At 37.5% G+C, this 21,332-nt stretch overlaps 2 protein-coding genes and 1 long non-coding RNA gene across 6 annotated transcripts; 2 read left to right on the top strand and 1 right to left on the bottom strand.

The window, feature by feature from the left end:
• Positions 1-7,558: 7,558 nt before the first annotated feature.
• Positions 7,559-8,944, top strand: LOC130462702 (pentatricopeptide repeat-containing protein At3g62470, mitochondrial-like). 3 transcript variants are annotated; one of them, XM_056831501.1, is made up of 2 exons: positions 7,559-7,976; positions 8,159-8,944. In XM_056831501.1, exon 2 carries the CDS (start codon positions 8,160-8,162, stop codon positions 8,703-8,705), a length of 546 nt encoding a protein of 181 aa, XP_056687479.1. In that variant the 5' UTR covers positions 7,559-7,976; position 8,159; the 3' UTR covers positions 8,706-8,944. The 3 variants fall into 3 exon arrangements, with proteins under 3 accessions (XP_056687479.1, XP_056687478.1, XP_056687477.1); XM_056831500.1 differs by having other exon boundaries at positions 8,091-8,941; XM_056831499.1 differs by having other exon boundaries at positions 8,147-8,936.
• Positions 8,945-11,541: 2,597 nt separating this feature from the next.
• Positions 11,542-17,131, bottom strand: LOC110791155 (uncharacterized). Of its 2 annotated transcripts, none has more exons than XR_008923418.1 (6): positions 16,843-17,131; positions 15,897-15,976; positions 14,586-14,972; positions 14,383-14,492; positions 13,531-14,120; positions 11,542-11,780 (listed from the first exon to the last, which is right to left on the bottom strand). It is a non-coding gene; the product is annotated as an uncharacterized lncRNA (long non-coding RNA). The 2 variants fall into 2 exon arrangements; XR_008923419.1 differs by lacking the exon at positions 16,843-17,131 and adding an exon at positions 16,247-16,474.
• Positions 17,132-19,349: 2,218 nt separating this feature from the next.
• LOC110791159 (uncharacterized) lies at positions 19,350-20,585 on the top strand. Its single transcript, XM_021995909.1, has 2 exons — positions 19,350-19,484; positions 19,686-20,585. Exons 1-2 carry the CDS (start codon positions 19,350-19,352, stop codon positions 20,583-20,585), a joined length of 1,035 nt encoding a protein of 344 aa, XP_021851601.1.
• Positions 20,586-21,332: the final 747 nt, after the last annotated feature.

Below are 21,332 nucleotides of genomic sequence, written 5' to 3'. Positions count from 1 at the left end.
CTTTTACGGATGCAAAAATGGATTTTTTAGACCTACCTATGATGGTCGGAATCCACAGGTACTTGGCATGCTCCTCCACCCGACACATGTTAAGAACTCCTAAAAGCCCCCCCTGCATTTCACTACTTACTCCTTTGCTAAATGAGACTTCTGATTTGTCATAATTGATTTTTTGACCGGACGCTGCCTCATATAAGTTGAGGATATCAACGATTTTCGAGCACTCGTTCCGGTTCGCTCTAGCAAAAAGTAAGCTATCCTCCGCAAAAAGGAGATGAGTTATTTCCGGGCCATTCCGGCTAGCCCGCGCCCCATGGATAAGATTATCACTCGCTGCTTTTTTTTATTAAACCTGAAAAAGCATCAGCAACCATAATAAACAAATAAGGAGAGAGAGGGTCTCCCTGCCTAAGGCCTCTCCTCGGAGTAACCGAGCCACAACCTTGCCCATTAACAATAAAGGAGTACGACACCGTAGTCACACAATCCATAACCACCTTGACCCATTGATCTGCAAAACCCAGTCTAACAAGCAGACGCTCTAGAAAAGACCACTCCACCCTGTCATACGCCTTACTCATATCAAGTTTCATTGCAACCATCCCCTTTCGACTCTTACTTCTCTTCTTCATCGTATGGAAGAGCTCTAGAGCAATCAAAGCATTGTCCGTTATCAACCTGCCCGGAACAAAGGCACTTTGGTTCTCAGAAATAGCTCCCGGGAGAATGGTTTTAAGCCTCATAACAAGGGCTTTTGAGGCAATCTTGTACAGAACATTGCATAGGGCTATCGGCCTGAACTCGGACATGGATTTGGGCGATTTAACCTTGGGGATGAGGGCCACATTGGTAGTGTTAATGGCCTTCAGTGAGAACGAACTGTGGAGAATGTCACAAACAAGCCTAGTAACATCATTCCCTACAATATGCCAGAACCGTTGATAAAATATAGCATGCATACCGTCAAGTTCCGGGGCTTTACATGGGTGCATAGAGGAAAGGGCCGCAAAGACCTCCGCCTTGGTGTAGGGACTGAGAAGAGTGGCATTAACCTCATCGTCAATAACCGGCTCAACTGCATCAAGGACCTTCGAACAAGCATCTGCTGACGGATCCGAGGAAGTAAAAAGGGACTCATAGAAATTTTGGACAATGAGCTCCAGGTCCTCCTCCTCAGTGACCCATTCTCCGTCTTCGTTTAGCAGACCCTTTATCGCATTCTTGCTCCTCCTTTGAGAGGATTTGTGGTGAAAGTACTTTGAGTTCTTGTCCCCGTCCCGAATTTCCGCCATTCTCGATCTCATATACCAGTAGGCTTCGTGTTTCTCGTATAGCTCATCCACTTTTTTCTCTAATTGACGACACTGCTCAATGCAGTCCTCCGAAATACTAAGGCTTTGCGCCTCTTGCAGGGCCTTTTCCGCTACACCAATCTTCTTGCTCAGGTTCTCCAAATTATCCCTACTCCACCCTTTCAAATCCCCTCCAAGTAACTCCAAACGTTCCAGCATTGAACCCCCCTCAGACCTACCCCAAGAATCGCGAACTACCTGTTCACACTTCTCATCCACTAACCATGCAGACTCGAATTTAAAAGAACGTCGACGCCGCTTTCTTTTATTTTTTGGAGCCTCGCAAGTAAGAGCAATCGGCGTATGATCCGACTTAAAACGGACCAAGTGTTTGACAGATGCTGCTGGAAAAAGGGAGCACCACGCATGATTACCAAGGAATCTGTCGAGTCTCTCTCGGACCATAGTCGATGCCGTAAGACCTCTTTCCCAAGTGTACCACTGTCCCTCGAAACCAAGATCACGGAGGTCATAGTCATCTAGCATATCCCGAAATTCTGGAATCGCTCGCCTCTTCGAGTCAGCCCCCCCCCCCCCCCTTCCTTCTCATCGTAACTCAAAATTTCGTTGAAGTCACCCCCTAATACGAGCGGTCCATTAATGTTAGCACATAATTGACGGATGAGGTCCCATGTTTTATGCTTGTTAGCCGTTTCCGGCCAACCATAAATACCAATAAAGTGCCAGGACACACCCGAGGGCAAAGAGATCACCCCACAAGTACGATTTTTTGAGTATGAGACAAGGGAAAAAGAAATATTATCTTCCTTCCAATAAATACACAAACCACCTGCTAGGCCCGAGCTACTGACACCAAATGCACACGAGTAACCCTACCTGTATTTGACATTTTCTGCCGCAATATTATTGATTTTAGTTTCAGAAATAAATACAAGGTCGGGGGCAAGAGAGGCACACCAATTACGGAGTGCATTAACTGACCGGGGATTGCCCAAGCCCCGGCAGTTCCAACATAAGGAATTCATTGCGATTGGCGGGATTGGTCTAAGCCAACCGTCGCCGAACTAGAAGGATTTGAAACTGCCACAGGGATTGTCTTCACCCGCTTCCCAAGGGACACCACATCTCCATCTATCTCCATGCTCGAACTCTCCAACTGCCTCTTTTGAGTTTTATCACTCTTACCCCCTTCTTGCCTCTCTGATTCTCTTGCTAGCCTTTTCCAGTTCTTTCTAACATGGGACCCTACATTTACCTCAACAGGACCAGATAATGGTGGCACGAGGACCACCTTCAAGGAGGCACCCAGAATTGGTTCTTCTTTTTGGCTTGAGATCTCCTTTGTAGTCACCTCTCCAGTCAAGTCCACACTTTCCTATTCTTTACCCACTTCCTTACCTTCCACCCCGAACTCATGCTGCTGAGCTTCTCCTGTTACTCCCACCAAGCCACTCCCCTCCCCATTGAGAGACTTCAACAGAAATAAGGGTGGAAGGGGGGGTGTGGGGGGGGGGGGAGTCTCTCCTCCTCTGAGTGATGAGCCAAGGTCATTCCTTCCTTAGCTGGTTGAGGGGACGAAAATACCAACTTACGTGCAGCACCCGGTGGCCCCAATCGGACTGCATTCGGATCACTTTATGAGGCTCTACGAACCGGTTTCTTCACTAACACGCTCTCCACCCACTTTCTCGTACGTTCTCTCTCTGCAAACGGAATTCTGGGTTTTTTATGTGGTGAGGCTCGAAGAAAAGGGCCATATTTGAAACACAATCGCCTACCCATTGTCAGGTGGCGGCATAATGGTCTGACAATCCCTTTCTGTGTGTCCAAGCTTCCCACAATAAGAAGCAATAGTCACCAAGCCGCTCGTACTTCAAGCCAATCCATAGAGAGGAGTCCCGTCCGTTGGCAATTGTGCAACCCCGCCTAAGAGGTTTTTCAATGTCCAGGGAAATCTTGATTCGCATATACTCCTCCCAACCTAAAGGGTCTGAATCATCATACTCAAGGAAACCCCCAAGATCCTCTCCAATATCATATGCAAAGGAAGGGTTTCTTTTGCCAAAGGGAACATCCAAGAGATGAACCCAGAAAGGAGAACGGGCAAAAGTGACATCGGACGGTTGTTCATCTCCCTTCATCTCTTGCAGAAGGAAAGTTTGGTTATCAAAACTCCACGACCTTCCTTCCAGAACTCTTTCCTTGTCCTCCTCACAGAAGAATTGAAACACAAACAGATTCGATTCCATCATTCGCAGATACTCCGTCTCGAAGTCTCCAAATCGAGGTCAGCGTACGTTTCAGGGCCTCGCTGTTAAAAGGTCTTCCGGTAAGCATCTTCCCTATGAGGGTGATTGAAATTTGGGCTCTCATGCTTACATCATTCGAATCCTCAAAATTGCTACCTAACACCTTACTCTCCTCCTCCGTAAGTTGTAACTTCTTCCACTCCTCCAAAAGGCTCTCGTCCATTGTCACCAGCAATCCCGTGAAGAGGGACACGGACTCCGGTAGAGAAGATAGCCGGAAAAGAGGCAGAAACTGGTACTAACGCTAAACCCTAGAATGGGGACTTTTTTAATACATACATGTATATATATATATATATATATATATATATATATATATATATATATATATATATATATATATATATATATATATATATATATATATATATATATATATAAAGAAGGCATATTTGCTAAATTATTAGAGCGCCACGTACGGAATCTAATGGTTTCGGTCAAAGGAAAATAAATTTTTGAAGTAAAATAATCGAGTGCAACATAGATATTTAATTATGTGCCACATAGATATTTTAATTAATTAATTAATTAATTAATTACTAATATATACAATTCCATCCAAAATCAAATACTCTAATAATTAAAAAATAAATCTAAAATAAATTCATCCAAAATCAAACAATAATCTAAAATTCATCCAAAGTTCCAAAATCAATATTAGAGCGCCACGTAGGAAATCTAATGGTATCAGCCAATAAAAGAAAAAGATTTCAGAATTGCTTTTGAATTAAAAAAGTCGGGTGACACGTAGATAATTAATTATGTGCCACATAAATATTTTAATTAATTAATTAATTAATTAATAATATACGGAGTATACAACTCCATCCAAAATAAAATACTCTAATAACTAAAAAAATAAATCTAAAATAAAATTCATCCAAAAAAAAAAATCTATAATTCATCCAAGATCAATATTAGAGCGCCACGTAGGAAATATAATGGTTTAGGCAAATGAAAAAAAGACTTCGGAATCATTTTTGAATTAAAAAGGTCGAGTGACACGTAGATATTTTTATTAATTAATTACTAATATTACGCATATACAACTTCATCCAAAATCAAACACTCTAATAATTAAAAAATAAATCTAAAATGAAATTCAATCCAAAATAAAAAAAACTAATCTAATTTAATATATAAAATATAGAAGTTGGTATATATAGGAGTTTTATTTGAACTTAACAATTTAATAAAATACAAAGGATGTATATTTGTTCAGCTGTTAGAATGCCACCTAGCTAGGTAATCTTTAATATTTGACGAATGAAAATAGAGATAAAGAATCTAATTTAGAATTAAAATTTTCAAATTTCACACAAGTAAAAGCTAAAGAATTGAAATAGATTAGAGATTTTAAATTAAAATCTTTTTATTGTAGATTTATATAGTACTCCTATAAGATAAAGATTGCATAAAATGTTGAAATCTCATATAAAAAAGATAAATATTAAAAACATTGACCTCAAGTGTTATATGTGACCAGTCACACCATCAAGTTGATGGTGTGGTGTGTTCACACTTATAAATAAACCCAACACGTTTAAAGTCCATCATGTTGGTTAACAAAATCTAAAAGTAACACCAGTCTATACAAGGAACCTCTAACATAAAACTGCAATAAACAAGAAAAGTAACGACGAATACAATATATAACACCAGCATAGAAAGTCAAAAAACACCAGTCTATACAAGGAACCTCTGACATGAAATTGAATAAATTGATAAAACAAGAAAAGTAACAACGAATACAATGAATAAGTGACACCAGCATAGAAGTCAAGTAACACCGATCTATACAAGGAACTTCTAACATGAAGTTGAAGAAACTGCAATAAATGAAGAAAAGTAACAACAAATACAATGTATAAGTAACACCAACATAGAAAGTCAAGTAACACTAGTCTATACAAGGAACTTCTAACATGAAATTGAAGAAATTGCAATAAAGGAAGAAAAGTAACAACAAATACAATGTATAAGTAACACCAGCTTAGAAAGTCAAGTAACACCGGTCTATAAAAGGAACCTCTAACATGAAATGGAAGAAACTACAGTAAAACAAGAAAAGTAACAACGAATACAATGTATAAGTAACACCGGAATAAAAAGTCGAGTAACACCGGTCAAAAACCTTGTCCATAATAGCCGCATGGGAGGAATTTACGCGCGCGTCACATTATTGGTTATCTTTAATAAAAATACAGTTTCATATGAGTTAAAATGTTAAGCATAAAAACATTATAAATCGACTTAAAACAAAAATTTGGTCTCACAGCTTTTTATACTCATTTTTAGGCCTTACTAGCTTTGTTTTCCATAGCTTTGCATTTGCTTCTTTTGTTAATCATACAAGATACAATAGATGAAAAATTATTTATAATGTGTTTTTTTTTTTGGTGCGAATGAGGCACAAGGGCAATATAAATTATAAATGGGGGCGGGAGGATTCGAACCTGAGACTTATTGTACACATGCCCTCAGTCTTAACCACTAGGCCAAGACATCATTGGTACTTATGATGTGTGTTAGTTTACCATTTAGGTTATGTATGGTGGATGTGGTACAGTTGTGAAATTGTAAATTTTGTTTATATTGCATTGTCTATATTGAACTTAATTTTTAATATTTCCGAGGCAAGCGAAGCAATGATTGTTTCAATTTCTCTTACACAAAGTACTTCGTAGATAGATAATAAACAAACTCATAATCAAATCTTTGAGAATCACATGTACACAAATATAATGAAATCATGTTAAAGTTGTCATAAATTCTTATTTACAATGGGTGTACAATAAATATTATACATCGGAGTAAAAGTTAACTCAAAATGCTTAAAAGTTAAGTTTATATATGTAAATGTTATCTATTTTTAAGTGATAAATTTTTTCATTTTAGTAAAACTTATTTCTTCAAAATCACTAATAATGTATAAAATTAATCATTTAACCATTTAAAATATTTATCTATCAATTTTTTTTACTAATATAAAAGTTAATCAAAACTAGGTTAAAATTACAAAAAAAAAGGGTTAAAGTTATCTTGGTGTACAATAAATTTATTGTACACCTTATGCGTGCAAGACCTTTTGCGGGCATAAATTCTTATTTACAATGGGTGTACAATAAATATTATACATCGGAGTAAAAGTTAACTCAAAATGCTTAAAAGTTAAGCTTATATATGTAAATGTTATCTATTTTTAAGTGATAAATTTTTTCATTTTAGTAAAACTTATTTCTTCAAAATCACTAATAATGTATAAAATTAATCATTTAACCATTTAAAATATTTATCTATCAATTTTTTTTACTAATATAAAAGTTAATCAAAACTAGGTTAAAATTACAAAAAAAAAGGGTTAAAGTTATCTTGGTGTACAATAAATTTATTGTACACCTTATGCGTGCAAGACCTTTTGTTATCATAAATTCTTATTTACAATGGGTGTACAATAAATATTATACATCGGAGTAAAAGTTAACTCAAAATGCTTAAAAGTTAAGCTTATATATGTAAATGTTATCTATTTTTAAGTGATAAATTTTTTCATTTTAGTAAAACTTATTTCTTCAAAATCACTAATAATGTATAAAATTAATCATTTAACCATTTAAAATATTTATCTATCAATTTTTTTTACTAATATAAAAGTTAATCAAAACTAGGTTAAAATTACAAAAAAAAAAGGGTTAAAGTTATCTTGGTGTACAATAAATTTATTGTACACCTTATGCGTGCAAGACCTTTTGTAAAATTATAATCCCCATTAATTTAGAAAGGCAAAGTATACTTTGTATTTGGGATTCTTGTAGATTGGTGCGAAATATTCATTTAGGAAGATTCATTATCACTAGAGAAGAATTTTACTTTTAAAATATAAGGTACATACTTATACTAAGAATATAAAGTATTGCACTTTATATAATGGATTTTTTGCCAAAAAGGACCTTTTATAAGCATATTTTTGCGAGAAAGGACCTTTTATGTCAAAATTGGTGAAATGGGACCTAAAATACAACATTTTTTGTTAAGTGGGACCTTTGCCCGGATTCTTGGAGTCAACCCAAGTTTCTGGCGTTGACTTCGACACGTGGCAGCCGGAAACTGCCACGTGTCAATATCCTTATTTAAAAAATAAAAAATAAAAAAAAAATTTATTTTTTTTCCCAAAAATCATCGTTTTACTGAAACAGTTTTACCCAAAAAAAAAATCGATTCTCGATTCTCGATTCTCTTCTCTCTCCTCTGCTCCTTCAACTCGACGCCATTGTTGAAGATTCAAGGTTGAAGGAAAGTGCTTCTTCACTCAAATTGCTTGCCAAGAATTGTTACTCAGGCCTCCACGAATCAGGTATGCTATTTCCCCCCTCAAAATCCTCTTCAATTGTTGTAATTTTGGGTCGAAAAAATTAGGGTTCTTCCCAAATTTGGGGATTTTGTAATTCGTTGTGTATTTGTGTTTTAGATTGACAATGTCCCATCAAAAAGCGAAAATTTGGGGACTAATTCAGTTTTACTTAGTGGTTGGTGTAGAATGAAGAATCTAATGGAAGCTGGTGAAATCTGGAACGAGATGATTGATCAAGGTTTGAACCCAGATGTTGTTACTCATAACATAATGTTAGATGGGTTGTTGAAGGTTAATAAGAAATCTGATGCAATCAAGCTTTTCGAGGTGATGAAAGTTAAGGGTCCACCCCCAAATGTTCGGACCTATACTATATTGATTAGGGATTTGTGCAAGCATTCAAAGTTGAATGAAGCTGTTGCTTACTTTGATGGGATGACTTCTTCAGGTTGTAACCCAGATGCTGCTGTATATACTTGTTTGATTACTAGATTTGGGAACCTTAAAAAGATGGATATGGTGTTTGGTTTGTTAAAAGAGCTGAAGGAAAAGGGTTACCCACCTGATGGGCAACTGTATAATGCTTTGATTAAGTTGATGACGAATAGAAGAATGCCGGATGATGCAGTTCGTGTTTACAAGAAGATGATTCAGAGTGGAATTGAGCCAACAATTCATACTTATATTATGATGATGATGAAATCTTACTTTGATTTTTTTTTTTGTGGGTAAAAATGTTTCAGTAAATGATGTTGGTTTTGGAGGGAATTTTTGGGAATTTTTTTTTTAATAATTTTTTTTTATTTTTTTTTATTTTTTAAATAAGGATATTGACACGTGGCAGTTTCCGGCTGCCACGTGTCGAAGTCAACGCCAGAAACTTGGGTTGACTCCAAGAATCCGGGCAAAGGTCCCACTTAACAAAAAATGTTGTATTTTAGGTCCCATTTCACCAATTTTGACATAAAAGGTCCTTTCTCGCAAAAATATGCTTATAAAAGGTCCTTTTTGGCAAAAAATCCTTATATAATCGAAAAACTAGGTGAATGTTACAACAATGTATTAAATTGTAATTCTATTTTATCTTAACAAAGTAGTTTAATCGAAATAGCTAAAAATTCATAATATGAAGGAATAGTGCTAAAATTCTACAAATGATAAGTATGGTATCTGTGGAATATTAGTAATTTAAATCTGATGTATATTTACGATTCACATATAACGCCGAACTACAAAATCCGTTGGCGCAAAACATATACTACCCCCGTTTCAAAATGATCTTTACATTTTTCGTTTTAGTCCGTTTCATGATGTTCTTTACACTTTTCTTTATTCTACTTTTGGAAATGAAAATTTACAACTTTATCCTTCTTACCCCATAATATTTACAAATTTCCACTCACTTTCTCTTAATTTTATTCATTTTTTTCTTACACCATCCACTTTTTTACACTTTTTTCTTATTTTATCCATATTTTATCCATATTTTATTATATTCCACTACTTAAAATGATTGTTACGACCACGAAGAAACAACAAAACCCAACTATTGAGATATAACAGCCAAAACTGCTAAGGGCATTCCACCACGCGTAAGCATCTGGATAATCGGGAATGCGACGTATGTATCGGTCCCCATTTCTAATTACATTAATGTTTCTCTTTTTCTTGTTGTCCCCACACTTATTCGCATCATCTTTTTACTATAATAAATAATTCACCCACTACCCTATTTTCATCTTATTTTAATAAATTCAACTCACTCTTCTAAAATTATGTGTCAGTCAAAGTGTATCCCCTTTTTAAAATACTAAGGAAGTATATTATTTTTTAATAAGGGAACCAAAATTCTCTTATATCATCACCTCCAAGTTACTATTCCGAGTAATTTTGTTTATGCATCTAGAAGTGTATCGGGAAGCCAATCGTGCGGCTAATTATGTTGCCTTTTTAGGTCACCAAGTTCAGACACACCAAGATATTGACCCTTACGTAGACATCAAGTTTTCTTATTTTATTTCTTTAGATAAGTTAGGTTACAGTCTTGAAATAAGATTTTTCTAACTTTCGTGTATCTTTCCTTAAAAAAAAAAAAAAAAAAAAAAATTAGAATTGTAGAGTGGGTGAGAGTTTATGATTTTTATATAATTCATTTATTTAAAAAAAACACGAAACCTAACACCTTAAATTAATAATTAAGGGTGTGGGTCACCGATTTGGGATAATTCTTGGGGTTGCTGGGGTCCCCTAAAAAAAGTCATAACTGTCCAAGAAGTTAAGGGTCAGTGACTTTATTTTCTTCTGAATAAATTGAATATTCAATCTTACAATGGCAGACTGCAGTTAAAAGAAGGGAAGGGAAGGAAGTAAAAGAGGAGAGAGAAAATTAGGATGGGATGGTCATTGGTTGGTCAGCGGAGAAAGGGGTCCAAGTGCCGAGGCATCCCCTCCTCTGAGTCTGAACTTGAAATTTTTCTGTTTTTTTGGCTTGCTTTACTCAATACGTGACATGGTGCATGGTGAGAATGATGCACCAAAATAATATATGTGGATAAGAAAAAGAACATGACATTACGACAAAAGAACATGCGTTATATAATTTACTTTTTTGTTATAAAAAATTATTATTTTCACTATTTATTAAAAATATAAATAAAATATATATTCATGTTCTTTTCACGTACGCAGATCGACAGATGTTCTTTTAATTACATACTAGTGTTCTTAAGGTGCACCATGCTCATTTTGCACTTTGGTCCACCTTCTAAATTGCGTGCTTTACTTGCTTTCTTCCAAACTTTGTGTGTGCAACAAATAAAAATGTACTCGTTAGTGTGAGTGTGTTACCTTTGTTTTAACCATCGTATTCACTCCGTACTTTTAAAAGACATACACTTTGACCGGCACATAGTTTTAGAAGAGTGAGTTAAATTTATTAAAATAAGATGAAAGTAGGATAGTGATTGAATTATTTATTATAGTAAAAAGATAACGTGAGTAAGTGTGAGTACTACAAAAAAGAGAGAAATATTAATATAATTGAAAGTTGAGACCAAGACATGTCAAAAAAAGTAATTGTATCTCTTTTTAAAATACGATCGTTTAAGGAAAATGTCACTAGAGGAAAAAATCTCAAGTGCGGGCTCATTTTAAGGGGTTTAGTGCGGGCTTTTACATGTGCAGCACATGGAGTGCCCGCACTTGATGTTTCTCAAGTGCTGCCAAAATATTGGCAGCACTTGATGTTTCAAGTGCTGCCAATTTGAAAAATGAGCCCGCACTTGACTAATTTGGTGCTGCCAATTTCAGAATATGAGCCCGCACTTGACAAACTTGGTGCTGTCAATTTTGAAAATGAGCCCGCACTTGACATATTTGGTGCTGCCAAATTTAAAAATTAGCCCGCACTTGACATAGAAATGGGCAGCACAAGCATAAAAATGAGCCGCACTTGATATATAAATGAGCCGCACTTGGCCTATAAGTGAGCCGCACTTGATCAAGATTTGTTATATAACCCTGCTACATATATTATACAATTGGACCACGCCATTGATTAACCTCCATACATCACATAAAAAGTATCCAATTATATAGATAATTAAATTAAAAAGTATATAATTGTAAATATAAAAGTCGATTACATTATAATCATATGAAAAACTAGAATCCATAATATAAGATTCATTACAAGAAAATATCAAAGATAATCACTAGTAATGAAGTTTGTCAACTTGTCTCGAACTTCATTTATCCCCACGGTAGTGAAAGGCTGGTCCCACGGATTGTTGAATACCTTAACAAAATCTACCATCAAAAAAAAATATACATACTTTAGTTATATTATAAATATTGTATCGCATAATAAAGTAAGACTTAATTTGCTCCTAACAATGAAATAATGAACCGTATAATAATAAAAATGACTTATTTCACTCCTAACTTTCAACTAATGAACTTAAATGAGTTTTTTGAACCCTTTACATGTTTAACATACTTAGTTTTATGTTTCAAATACTCATTCTAACCTACTTTGGTAAAATTATGCACATATAAGGCTCGTTTGATCATTATAGGCCACATTTTGACTAAAATGGCTACTTCGATTCCAACTTTTAACCAATGAACCTAAATAAGTATTTTTAAACCCTTTGTGTTTAATATACTTATTTTTATGTTTCAAAGACTCATTTAAGGTTCATTTGATTATTATTGGTCACATTTTGACTAAATGGCTTATTTCGGTCTCAACTTTCAACTAATGAACCGAAATAAGTATTTTAAATACTTTACATGTTTATTAGACTTATTTTAATGTTTCTAAGACTCATTCTCACCTACATTGGTCAAGTTATGCACATTTAAGGCTAGTTTGTTCATTATAATTCATATTTTGACTAAAATGGCTTATTTCGGTCCCAACTATCAACTACTGAACTTGAATAAGTATTTTAAACCCTTTACGTGTTTATTAGACTTAATTTAATATTCTTAAGTCTCAATCACACCACCCTTTGGTCAAGTTATGAACATTCAGGGCTCGTTTGTTCATTATACGTCATATTTTGACTAAAATGGCTTATTTCAGTCTTAACTTTCAACTAATGAATCTAAATAAGTATTTTAAACCCTTACACGTTTATTAGGTTTATTTTAAAGTTTCTAAGACTCCTTTGCACCTACTTTGGTCAAGTTATGAAAATTTAAGGCTCGTTTGATCATATAGGTTATATTTTGACTAAAATGGCTTATTTAGCTCCCAATTTTCAATTAATGAACCTAAAGAAGTATTTTAAGTCCTTTAAATGTTTAATATACTTAGTTTTATGTTTGAAAGAATCACTTTCACCTACTTCGGTCAAGTTATGCACATTTAAGGCCTGTTTGATCATTATATGTCATAGTTTGACTAAAATGGCTTATTTGTCTCCCAACTTTCAACTAATGAACCTAATTAAGTATATTAAATCTTTTACATGTATAATATTCTTTGTTTTATAATTCTAAAACTCATTCTCACCTACTTTGGTCAAGTTATGCATATTTAAGGCTCATTTGATCATTATAGGTCATATTTTGACTAAAATGGATCATTTTGCTTCCAACTTTCAACTCAATGTCACCTAGTTAGGTCTAGTTAAGCACATTTAAAGTTTATTGGATCAATATAGGTGATTTTTTGCTTTCACCAAAGTATGTTTTGAGCCAACCCATTTGTTCATTATTAAGTTGTAACAAAGTTGACTTAGGTTCACTAGAAAGTCAACCTAAGTCAACTTATGTCAAATGCAACTATACAGCAGCAACGCATATAGCAGCAGCATAAAGAAGATTTGTACAGCTGTACATATCAGACATAACAGACAAGCAGATCATTAAGCATTAGTGTAGATCAGCAAGCATCAATGCAGATTAGAAAAGCAGAACATGATCATATCAGAATGCAGCGCATCAGTACAAAAACACAGAACATGTGCAGATCAGAATGCATCACCAAAAGCACTGAATATGTGAAGCTATTAAATGAAGGAAACCATATTATTGCAAATAGTCTCACCTTTAATTGATAAAAATAAATCAACCTGTTAGTGAGGCAGCAGATTGTGTAAGAATGATAACGCACAGAAGAAATATGAACCATAAGAGATCCATCATTAGCACGGTTACAAAATTCCTCAGAATCTGTAATGAACCATCCTAACCGTCCAACTCGTGTACAGAAGGAAGCACAAAAGGGGACCAATAACAACTGACAAAGCACCAGACAAGAACAACCAACACAACACAAGTGAGGAAGGGGAGAAAGAACTGTTGCCACACTTGTAGACAGAAAGTAGCAGCAGAGCTTCATTAAATGCATAGTACTAGGTAGCAATCCCTAAGTGCTTAAATAGAGAAAGAGGAGAGATAGAAGGGTTCTGAGTTTTGTATTGAAAGAGAGTTGTGACCTACATTCACTAACCTTGAGAGTGGTAGCCTAAAGCTACTGATTTTGTATTCCACTCTGTTGAGTTTTCATCAATTAAACTTCTCCTTGCTTCTCCTATTTCGGTGTGTGAGAATTATTTGTGTATGAACTTGCGAGTCTGTTGCATCAGCATCATAAATGAGCAATATATATCGAATATCTGGTTTCACTGCAGACTTCTGCAGGCAAACAATCCCCATCTCTCCATCAGTTTCAAGCTATTCTTCAGGAATTAGGATATATAGTACGTTATATAAGTAAGGAAGAACATTGTGGTGATTGGGAATAAAAATAAAAGAATTCAGGAAGTAAAAAGGAAAAGGATAAATTAATAGTAATTAAGGTTTAACTTGCATCTTCCAATTAATTGCATATTATTTTTTATGTCCGGAAATCGATAGAAATTATCGACAGGATATATGAACTAATAGTTTCATTTACCTGATAAATATTTTCTGGAAGAGTAAATCTCCAAACAATTGATTCTTCAACGGGATTTGGATTTATTTTATAATTGAGACCTTTCTCGTTAAACATTGTTAGCAGAGGACCTATATCCAACGAAAAGTATCAGTAAGACTAAAACTAGAAGATAACACTCCTACAAGACTGAAGTTCAGCAGATATACCCTTACCAGGCCTACCTCTAAGTGAACCTGACAGAACGTTTGGATCAATTTCAGCCACGATGTCATTCTCACTGAACTTATAGTTCTCCAATTTCTTCCTCTCTTTCTCCAACTGCTTCTGTTTAGCAGCTTCAGCCCTCAAATCTGCTTTACATGACTTTTCTTGATGGGTTATGAAAAAACTCAGTAAGCTCTCATCTGAACATGATCCGCAAAATTGATTTGTACAACAAAAAATTGACCTCCTTTTAGAGCCCTTTTTTCGTCCATTAATTTCTTCCTATATGCTTCCTGATTATCCTTGTTCATTTTTTTCTTTGCATTAGCATCACCTCTACTTTTTGGCTTATGGATTGCAACTCCTTTTTTCAGTCTGACATTTTCTTTTCCACGATCATGATCCTGAAAAGACACCATACTTGCATAAGCACATGAAGAACATATTTGGCATTTTGTAGCTCATCAAAATGCATAAAAGGACATCAAGATATTAACAAACAACTAACTAGCCACCTAATGCTAAGAGTATGCATCCAACTTCCAACAGTTTTTTTATCTGTACAACTCCGAACTGAGCTGAATATCACCTACTGTTCTTAACTCCTCTCCTCCCACCCCAATCCACACACACACATTCTAGCATCAGAACTAGTACATAATACATGATAGACTCATTCTAGTGCTCAAATTGCACATAGAAGGGAAGGTATTACTTGTGTCTTATTTTCCCATGACTCTTTTGAAGCGAAGTTACTTCGTATCCAAAATTCTCTGGTTTGGACCACGTCTAAGAACTGGGTTTTTTTGTAGTATTGCTACTGACTGCTTAATGGTTGTGACAGAAAAAAACTGCAGCTCTTCGATTAACTACTGCGAATGCATCAACTATAAATGACAGATTATGTGATGGTGTCCAGAATTGAAGAACAACACGTTTCATTTATGCTATGGTAGTGAACTGAAGCTTGATAACAAGCACACACTGAATCAATTAAATCATTGAGCATAAATGAGGCGAGTCTAACAACCTTGACATATGACAGTGTTCAAATTTTGCATGGATTATTAATGAGTAGGCTCAAATTTAAGCTTCGTTGGTGTACTCCAAAGGAGAGAAATCGGCAGTCATAGAAGACAATAAACGAAAAAAATAAAGGAAAATATATAAAAAAAGTCTCTCACAGCAAGACTTTAACCATTTGCCAGCTAAAGAACAACAAACTTGGTAAACCTTTATCAAGTGAGGTCATCTACTGAGTTCTGTTTGGACTACACAAATATTATAAAGGTATCAAGAGGTATATAGCATACTGTACATTGGCTGACCTGTAATTTAGATTCAAAGTCTTCAGGGGTCCATTGCATCAGATTGAACACATGATTTGTTCAAGTTCTCCAACAGCAACCTGTATGCAACATCATTGAGTTTAGCAAACAAGAATCACAAGTATCATGGATACATCTGAAAAATAATGATAATTCTCTTGTTTTATCTTTATTTACATCCTTAAGTAGAATCTCTAATAAGAGGAGAGGATAAGATATGACAGTTATAAGAAGTATAAATTCATCAATGTCTTCATCAAACTACAATCTTGAGCCCCATTTAACACAAAATACTCAGTCTATTATAGTGACCAACATCGAAGCAAGTAAACATGTAAAAGCAATCTTACCCCCCCCCCCAGCTCTAGCATCCATGGCTGGTGCAACTACAACATTGGCTTTCCTTAGGACATCAACAGCTTCAGAGGTAATAACACCTTAATATAGATTAAGGTTAGAGATTTGACACAGATATAAAACACACCTTCAACTAGCAGACGACAACCAGAATTGACCAAACTAATGGCATCAGATTGATCTATTTCGTTTTTTGTAGCACAAGGAAATGAAACATCACACCTCTCAGTCCAAGGTTTTGCTTCATCAAAGTACTTTGCATAAGTTTTAGAATAATCCCCGTTAGTGCCAAAAAAGTGAGATAAATTTCAGATTCATATACGTAAATAACATTACTAAATCTAAATGTATTTACAGTAAACAGAAGCAGGTGCTAGAAAGAATGACCTCAAGCTTCTTTGGTGAGCCTTAATATCTCTAAGGAATTGAATCTTCTCGAAGTCAAAGAATTTTATCATTCTAACAGAAGTGCATAATCCAATTAAATCCGATCTAAAACAGGATCCTTTCATAATCAAAACATCAATAATCATTACTATGCAGTTATAAAGTAACAGATTCAAGGAACATGAGAGAGATTTTTGATTACCCGGAAAAAGCCACCCCACATTTTCTAGGATTTGGAGAAACGCAAATTGAAATTTGACTTTCCAAAATTCGCAGCGGTGGGGGAGCAGCAGCGGAGACGCGGCGGTGAGGGAGTACCAGCGGTGACGCGACGGTGGGGGGCCAGCAGCGGCGACGCGACGGTGGGGGACCAGCAGCGGCGACGCGACGGTGGTGGTGGAGTGCGGTGTGCGTTATGAGTGTTGTGAGTGTTGATTTCGCGCACAGAGAAACCAAAGAGAGGAAGAGCAGAGAGAGGGGAAGAGTAGAGAAACCAGAGAGGGGAAGAGTAGAGAAGCGGGAAATGAAAATAGGTTTTAGGGAAACAGAGAAGAGGAAGAAGAGGAGAAGCGCCAAATGAAATATTTTTTGGAATTATTTTTAGAAATATTTTGTGCGGCTCGTTTTTAGAATGAGCCCGCACTTGAAGTCAAGTGCTGCCAATTTTCTAAAATGAGCCCGCACTTGTGAAATATACTTTTTTATTTTTTTTTGTGCTCTCAAGTGCTGCCAATTTACAAAATGAGCCGCACTTGAAGGGAAGCACATGACGATTTTTCTACTAGTGTGTATCTCTTTTTAAAATACGGAGGGAGTAGTACGCTATTAGCCCTTATTGTGTACTGAATGAATGAGATTCTACTACATGTACACTGATGTGGCCTGGAGAGCGCCACCTGGCCGTACTATGATAGCCTAGAAAGAAGGCCCAAAGGCCCACCGCGAATCGTCTCATAAACTCACATACATCTCCAGGTCCAAGGCCCATCAGTAGGTCATGAGACCCATCTGCTCAAGAAGATCCTGATCCGCTATACCCAAAAAGCCCAAATGCTCAAGAGGCCCACCAGGCCTAAACCAAGTCTCCAATATAGAGGACACGTGTCCCAATCTTACAAAGCACCCAATCATGCAGCTATGAGGGACCAATTCCCAAGAAACCCTAACACTATAAATAGTGCAGTAGAAGGGCAATCAATTCATTCCCACCTATCTTAAAACTACATTTGCACTGCCTTCTCTCTAAAATGACTTCTCTCTATAGCAGATACTTACTTAAGAATCGGAGGGAATATTCCTACGGGAATATTCTTGTTTTGCAGGTTGCCAGAAGTTCGTGCCAGCTCATACTTGATACCTCCGAGGAACGCGTGACACGTCATCACCGAAAAAGATCCCACAACATTTGGCGCCGTCTGTGGGGAGGTACAGTATCATGGCCGAACCGCGGTCCGAAGAAGAGTATAATGATGGAGAGGAGAGACGGCCTCGCGAAAGGAGTTAGCGTCACATAGAGGTAGCCATGCCGGAAACACACCACGTCGGGTGCAGGAAGTTGAGGTAATCGTAGAAGAAGAACCAACCCTGGAAGTATCTCCGCCTGGTGGCCACCTAAGCCCCAGCGTCCGAGATGCCGTGCTGGACGAGAATTTGGACTTGCCAGTCTAGGTGGATCGCTGCGCGAGATTCTAGCAGGATTTCAACAGCAAATGAATCAAACCTTTCGACAACAGATGAGTACCACATTGCAGGACGAAATTCGAAAGAACATGTTGATCTACGGCAGCGAAAGGACGGCCCCACAGAGGCCCCTCAGTCTAGGCGTCAATCGGATAAGCAGAATGCCTCTTAGGTCCAATGTGTGGAGGGCAGGAGAAAGCTCCCGTCCGCAAGCCAGCCGTGGAATCAGTCCTGTGGCCGAGCGCTCAGAGTTCGGCCGCGGCTTCCAAACCTTTTTGCCTCGAAGGGATCAACTCGCGCGACCGCCTTCCAGGGGAAACCCTCCGGCCGTCTTGCGACCCTCCTCGAGACGTCAAGAGCACTATGAAGCTGAATCTGAACTGTCAGACACTGGGTCCACCCCAGTGATGGAGGACCCTCCCTCTGCTCGAGGACATACCCAGATGACGCCTAACAGAGTAAGCTTGCGCCCCCGCATGTTTTCCAGCCGCCGTGAACCTACTTACCACATCCAATAAGGGCTTAATAGTCTGACGCTGAGGCCCATGAGTACTCATTTTTCCGAGGACATAATGAACGCCCCGAAAGAACCCAAGGTCAAGACTCATACCATTGAAGCCTATGACGGTACTACTGACCCAGATATGCACCTAGTTGCTTACCGTCACCACATGTATGTTCAGGGAACAAATGAAGCCACTTGGTGCAAATACTTCCCTGCCACCCTTAAAGGGGTGCGTCCAAATGGTTTGAGCGACTACCCCCAGGATCAAGTGCCTCCTTCAATAAACTGCAAACCCTGTTCTCCACTAGGTTCATGGCACACAAGGAAGAAAGGAAAACGAGCATGCATTTAGGACGCATTCGATCAACAAGGGAAAGATGAATCATTAAGAAGTTATGTGAAACGATTCAACCTAGAGGCCGGGCAGATCCCAGACCTACCCGACGACGTCTCTTTTGATAACTTTATCAGAGGACTGAAGAAAGGGTCCTTCATGTTTGATTTAGTTAAGAAGAGTGCGGACTATGGCCGAAGTTCTAGACGAGGCTGAAGCATTCATTCACGCAACGGAAATATGCAGCGCGTCCAAGGATGGAAAGACAGGTGAAGCGACAGACTCCTCAGGAAAGAAGGATATGATAGACCGAAAGGCTCCACGGGTAAATGGCACTTGGGCTCTGTCAAAAGAGCATGATAACTCTCCTGGGCACAAGAGAGAGCGTCCGCAAGAAAGAGAATATTTCGAGTATAACACAGATCTCCTCACAATCCTAAAAGACGTTGGGACACAGTTTGATCTTGAACGGCCTTTTCCTATGAAGTCACCTGCTGAAAGTTGAGACCCTAAGCTGTATTGCCAGTTCCACGAGGATATAGGGCATGACACCAAGAACTGTAGAAGCTTAAAGAGAGCCCTAGACGGCCTCGCCTCTAAAGGACACCCCAAAAATTACTTACAGAGAAATGTTCACGGCTCGGGAAAGAGCCAATACAAGAAGAACAAGTCCCCTGTCTCACCTACAGAGGGAAACCACAATGAAGGAGGATTTGTAGCCGTCATTTCTTGGGGGCCAGCTGCTGGGGGGCCCACTATGAGGGGACAGAAAGACTACGCCCGCCGCCTAGGACAAGTGATGCTGTTAGGAAAGTCACCTGTAGACCTGTTCCCTCGGATTGAGATATGTGAGTCGGATGGCGGACGAGTAGCCACCCCACATGATGATCCTCTGGTGGTCGAAATCAAAATCTCCAATATGAGAGTCAAGCGTATCCTGATAGATACATGGAGTTCGTCCGACATAATGAGCATGGAGTGCCTCAGCCGTCTAGCTCACGATCCAAAGACCATTGAAAGCATACACTACCCCATCATCGGTTTAGGAGGAAGCATAATACATCCCGTGGGCGTCATCAACTTGCCGGTTCGGATTGGGGATCGAACAAATGGACGAAAGATGGGAGTAAACTTTTTAATTGTCAAGGACTTGATAGCATACAATGTCATCTTGGGACGTCCCACCCTGAACAAGATTAAAGCAGTAGTTGTCACCCACCTCATGCTCCTGAAGTTTGTATGTGATGATGGGGCAATAAGCACTATACATGGAGACCAACAGCAAGCAAGAGACTGCTACCTCACAACCCTCAACCCGTCATCATGGAAGAAAGATTTGGCCGAAGTGAGGACCAAGAGAAAACTTGAGGAGGAACTACCTGCTGCCAATGAGAATATACCAGCCAAGATAGAAAAAAGTGGCTAAAAATAGAATGTCACTAGTATAATACCCGTGCGATGCACGGTTTATAATCCAACTATAAAGTTATATGAAATCTAAATTATAATGGTAGATAATTATTATCAAAATAAAGCTTATACATATTCTCATAATTAAAATTAATGGTAGAAAAATCGGTTATTGCTATATTCGGTGTCTTATTTATTTAAAAAATCAAGATAGACAAAATTATTTTCATCCTCAATCATTCATCACCTAGGTCAAGCATAAATTTATTCTCATCCACCATTCACTTTGATGGATACTCACTTAACACTCGTCCTATCTACTTCATTACCCCACCCATTTATCTTGACTTTGAGGCGGGGTTGAGCCTCCACAAACCATACCCGACTAAATTCGTATCCCATCCCCGCCACGGTGCCACCCACGATAGGAACGGTAACTACCCTCCCCAATCCTCATTTTGAGGGGGTAAAAAATATCATCCCGGCCCGCTCCAACACTCACACTGTCACACATGTATCCATACACGCCTAAAATAGTCAAACTCATCCATAGACGCGACATTTTTTTTAGTAACAAAGCTTTGAATTTTAAAACTTTCGGTCGTCTAATTAGAGTAATTGGGTAAATGAACAAAAAGTTATAATATATAGGTTAGTAGTAAAAAAAATATGTTCATACTCAATTAGATTGGACCCACCCACTTTAGGTCGCTTATCCTTCATCTAATTTTAAAAAATTAGATGAAGGATAAGGGAGCTAAAG

This window comes from Spinacia oleracea, chromosome 6, assembly GCF_020520425.1.
Source record: "Spinacia oleracea cultivar Varoflay chromosome 6, BTI_SOV_V1, whole genome shotgun sequence".
Lineage (NCBI taxonomy): Eukaryota > Viridiplantae > Streptophyta > Magnoliopsida > Caryophyllales > Amaranthaceae > Spinacia > Spinacia oleracea.
This window is presented reverse-complemented; position numbering and strand designations above follow the sequence as displayed.

Excerpts from the sequence above, each read along its gene's own strand:
- LOC130462702 (XM_056831501.1), top strand. The coding sequence starts at position 8,160 with ATGAAGAATCTAATGGAAGCTGGTGAAATCTGGAACGAGATGATTGAT.
- LOC110791159 (XM_021995909.1), top strand. The coding sequence starts at position 19,350 with ATGGCCGAAGTTCTAGACGAGGCTGAAGCATTCATTCACGCAACGGAA. Across the intron at positions 19,485-19,685 it reads TAGACCGAAAGGCTCCACGG|TTCCACGAGGATATAGGGCA; the intron begins GTAAATGGCACT and ends CTGTATTGCCAG.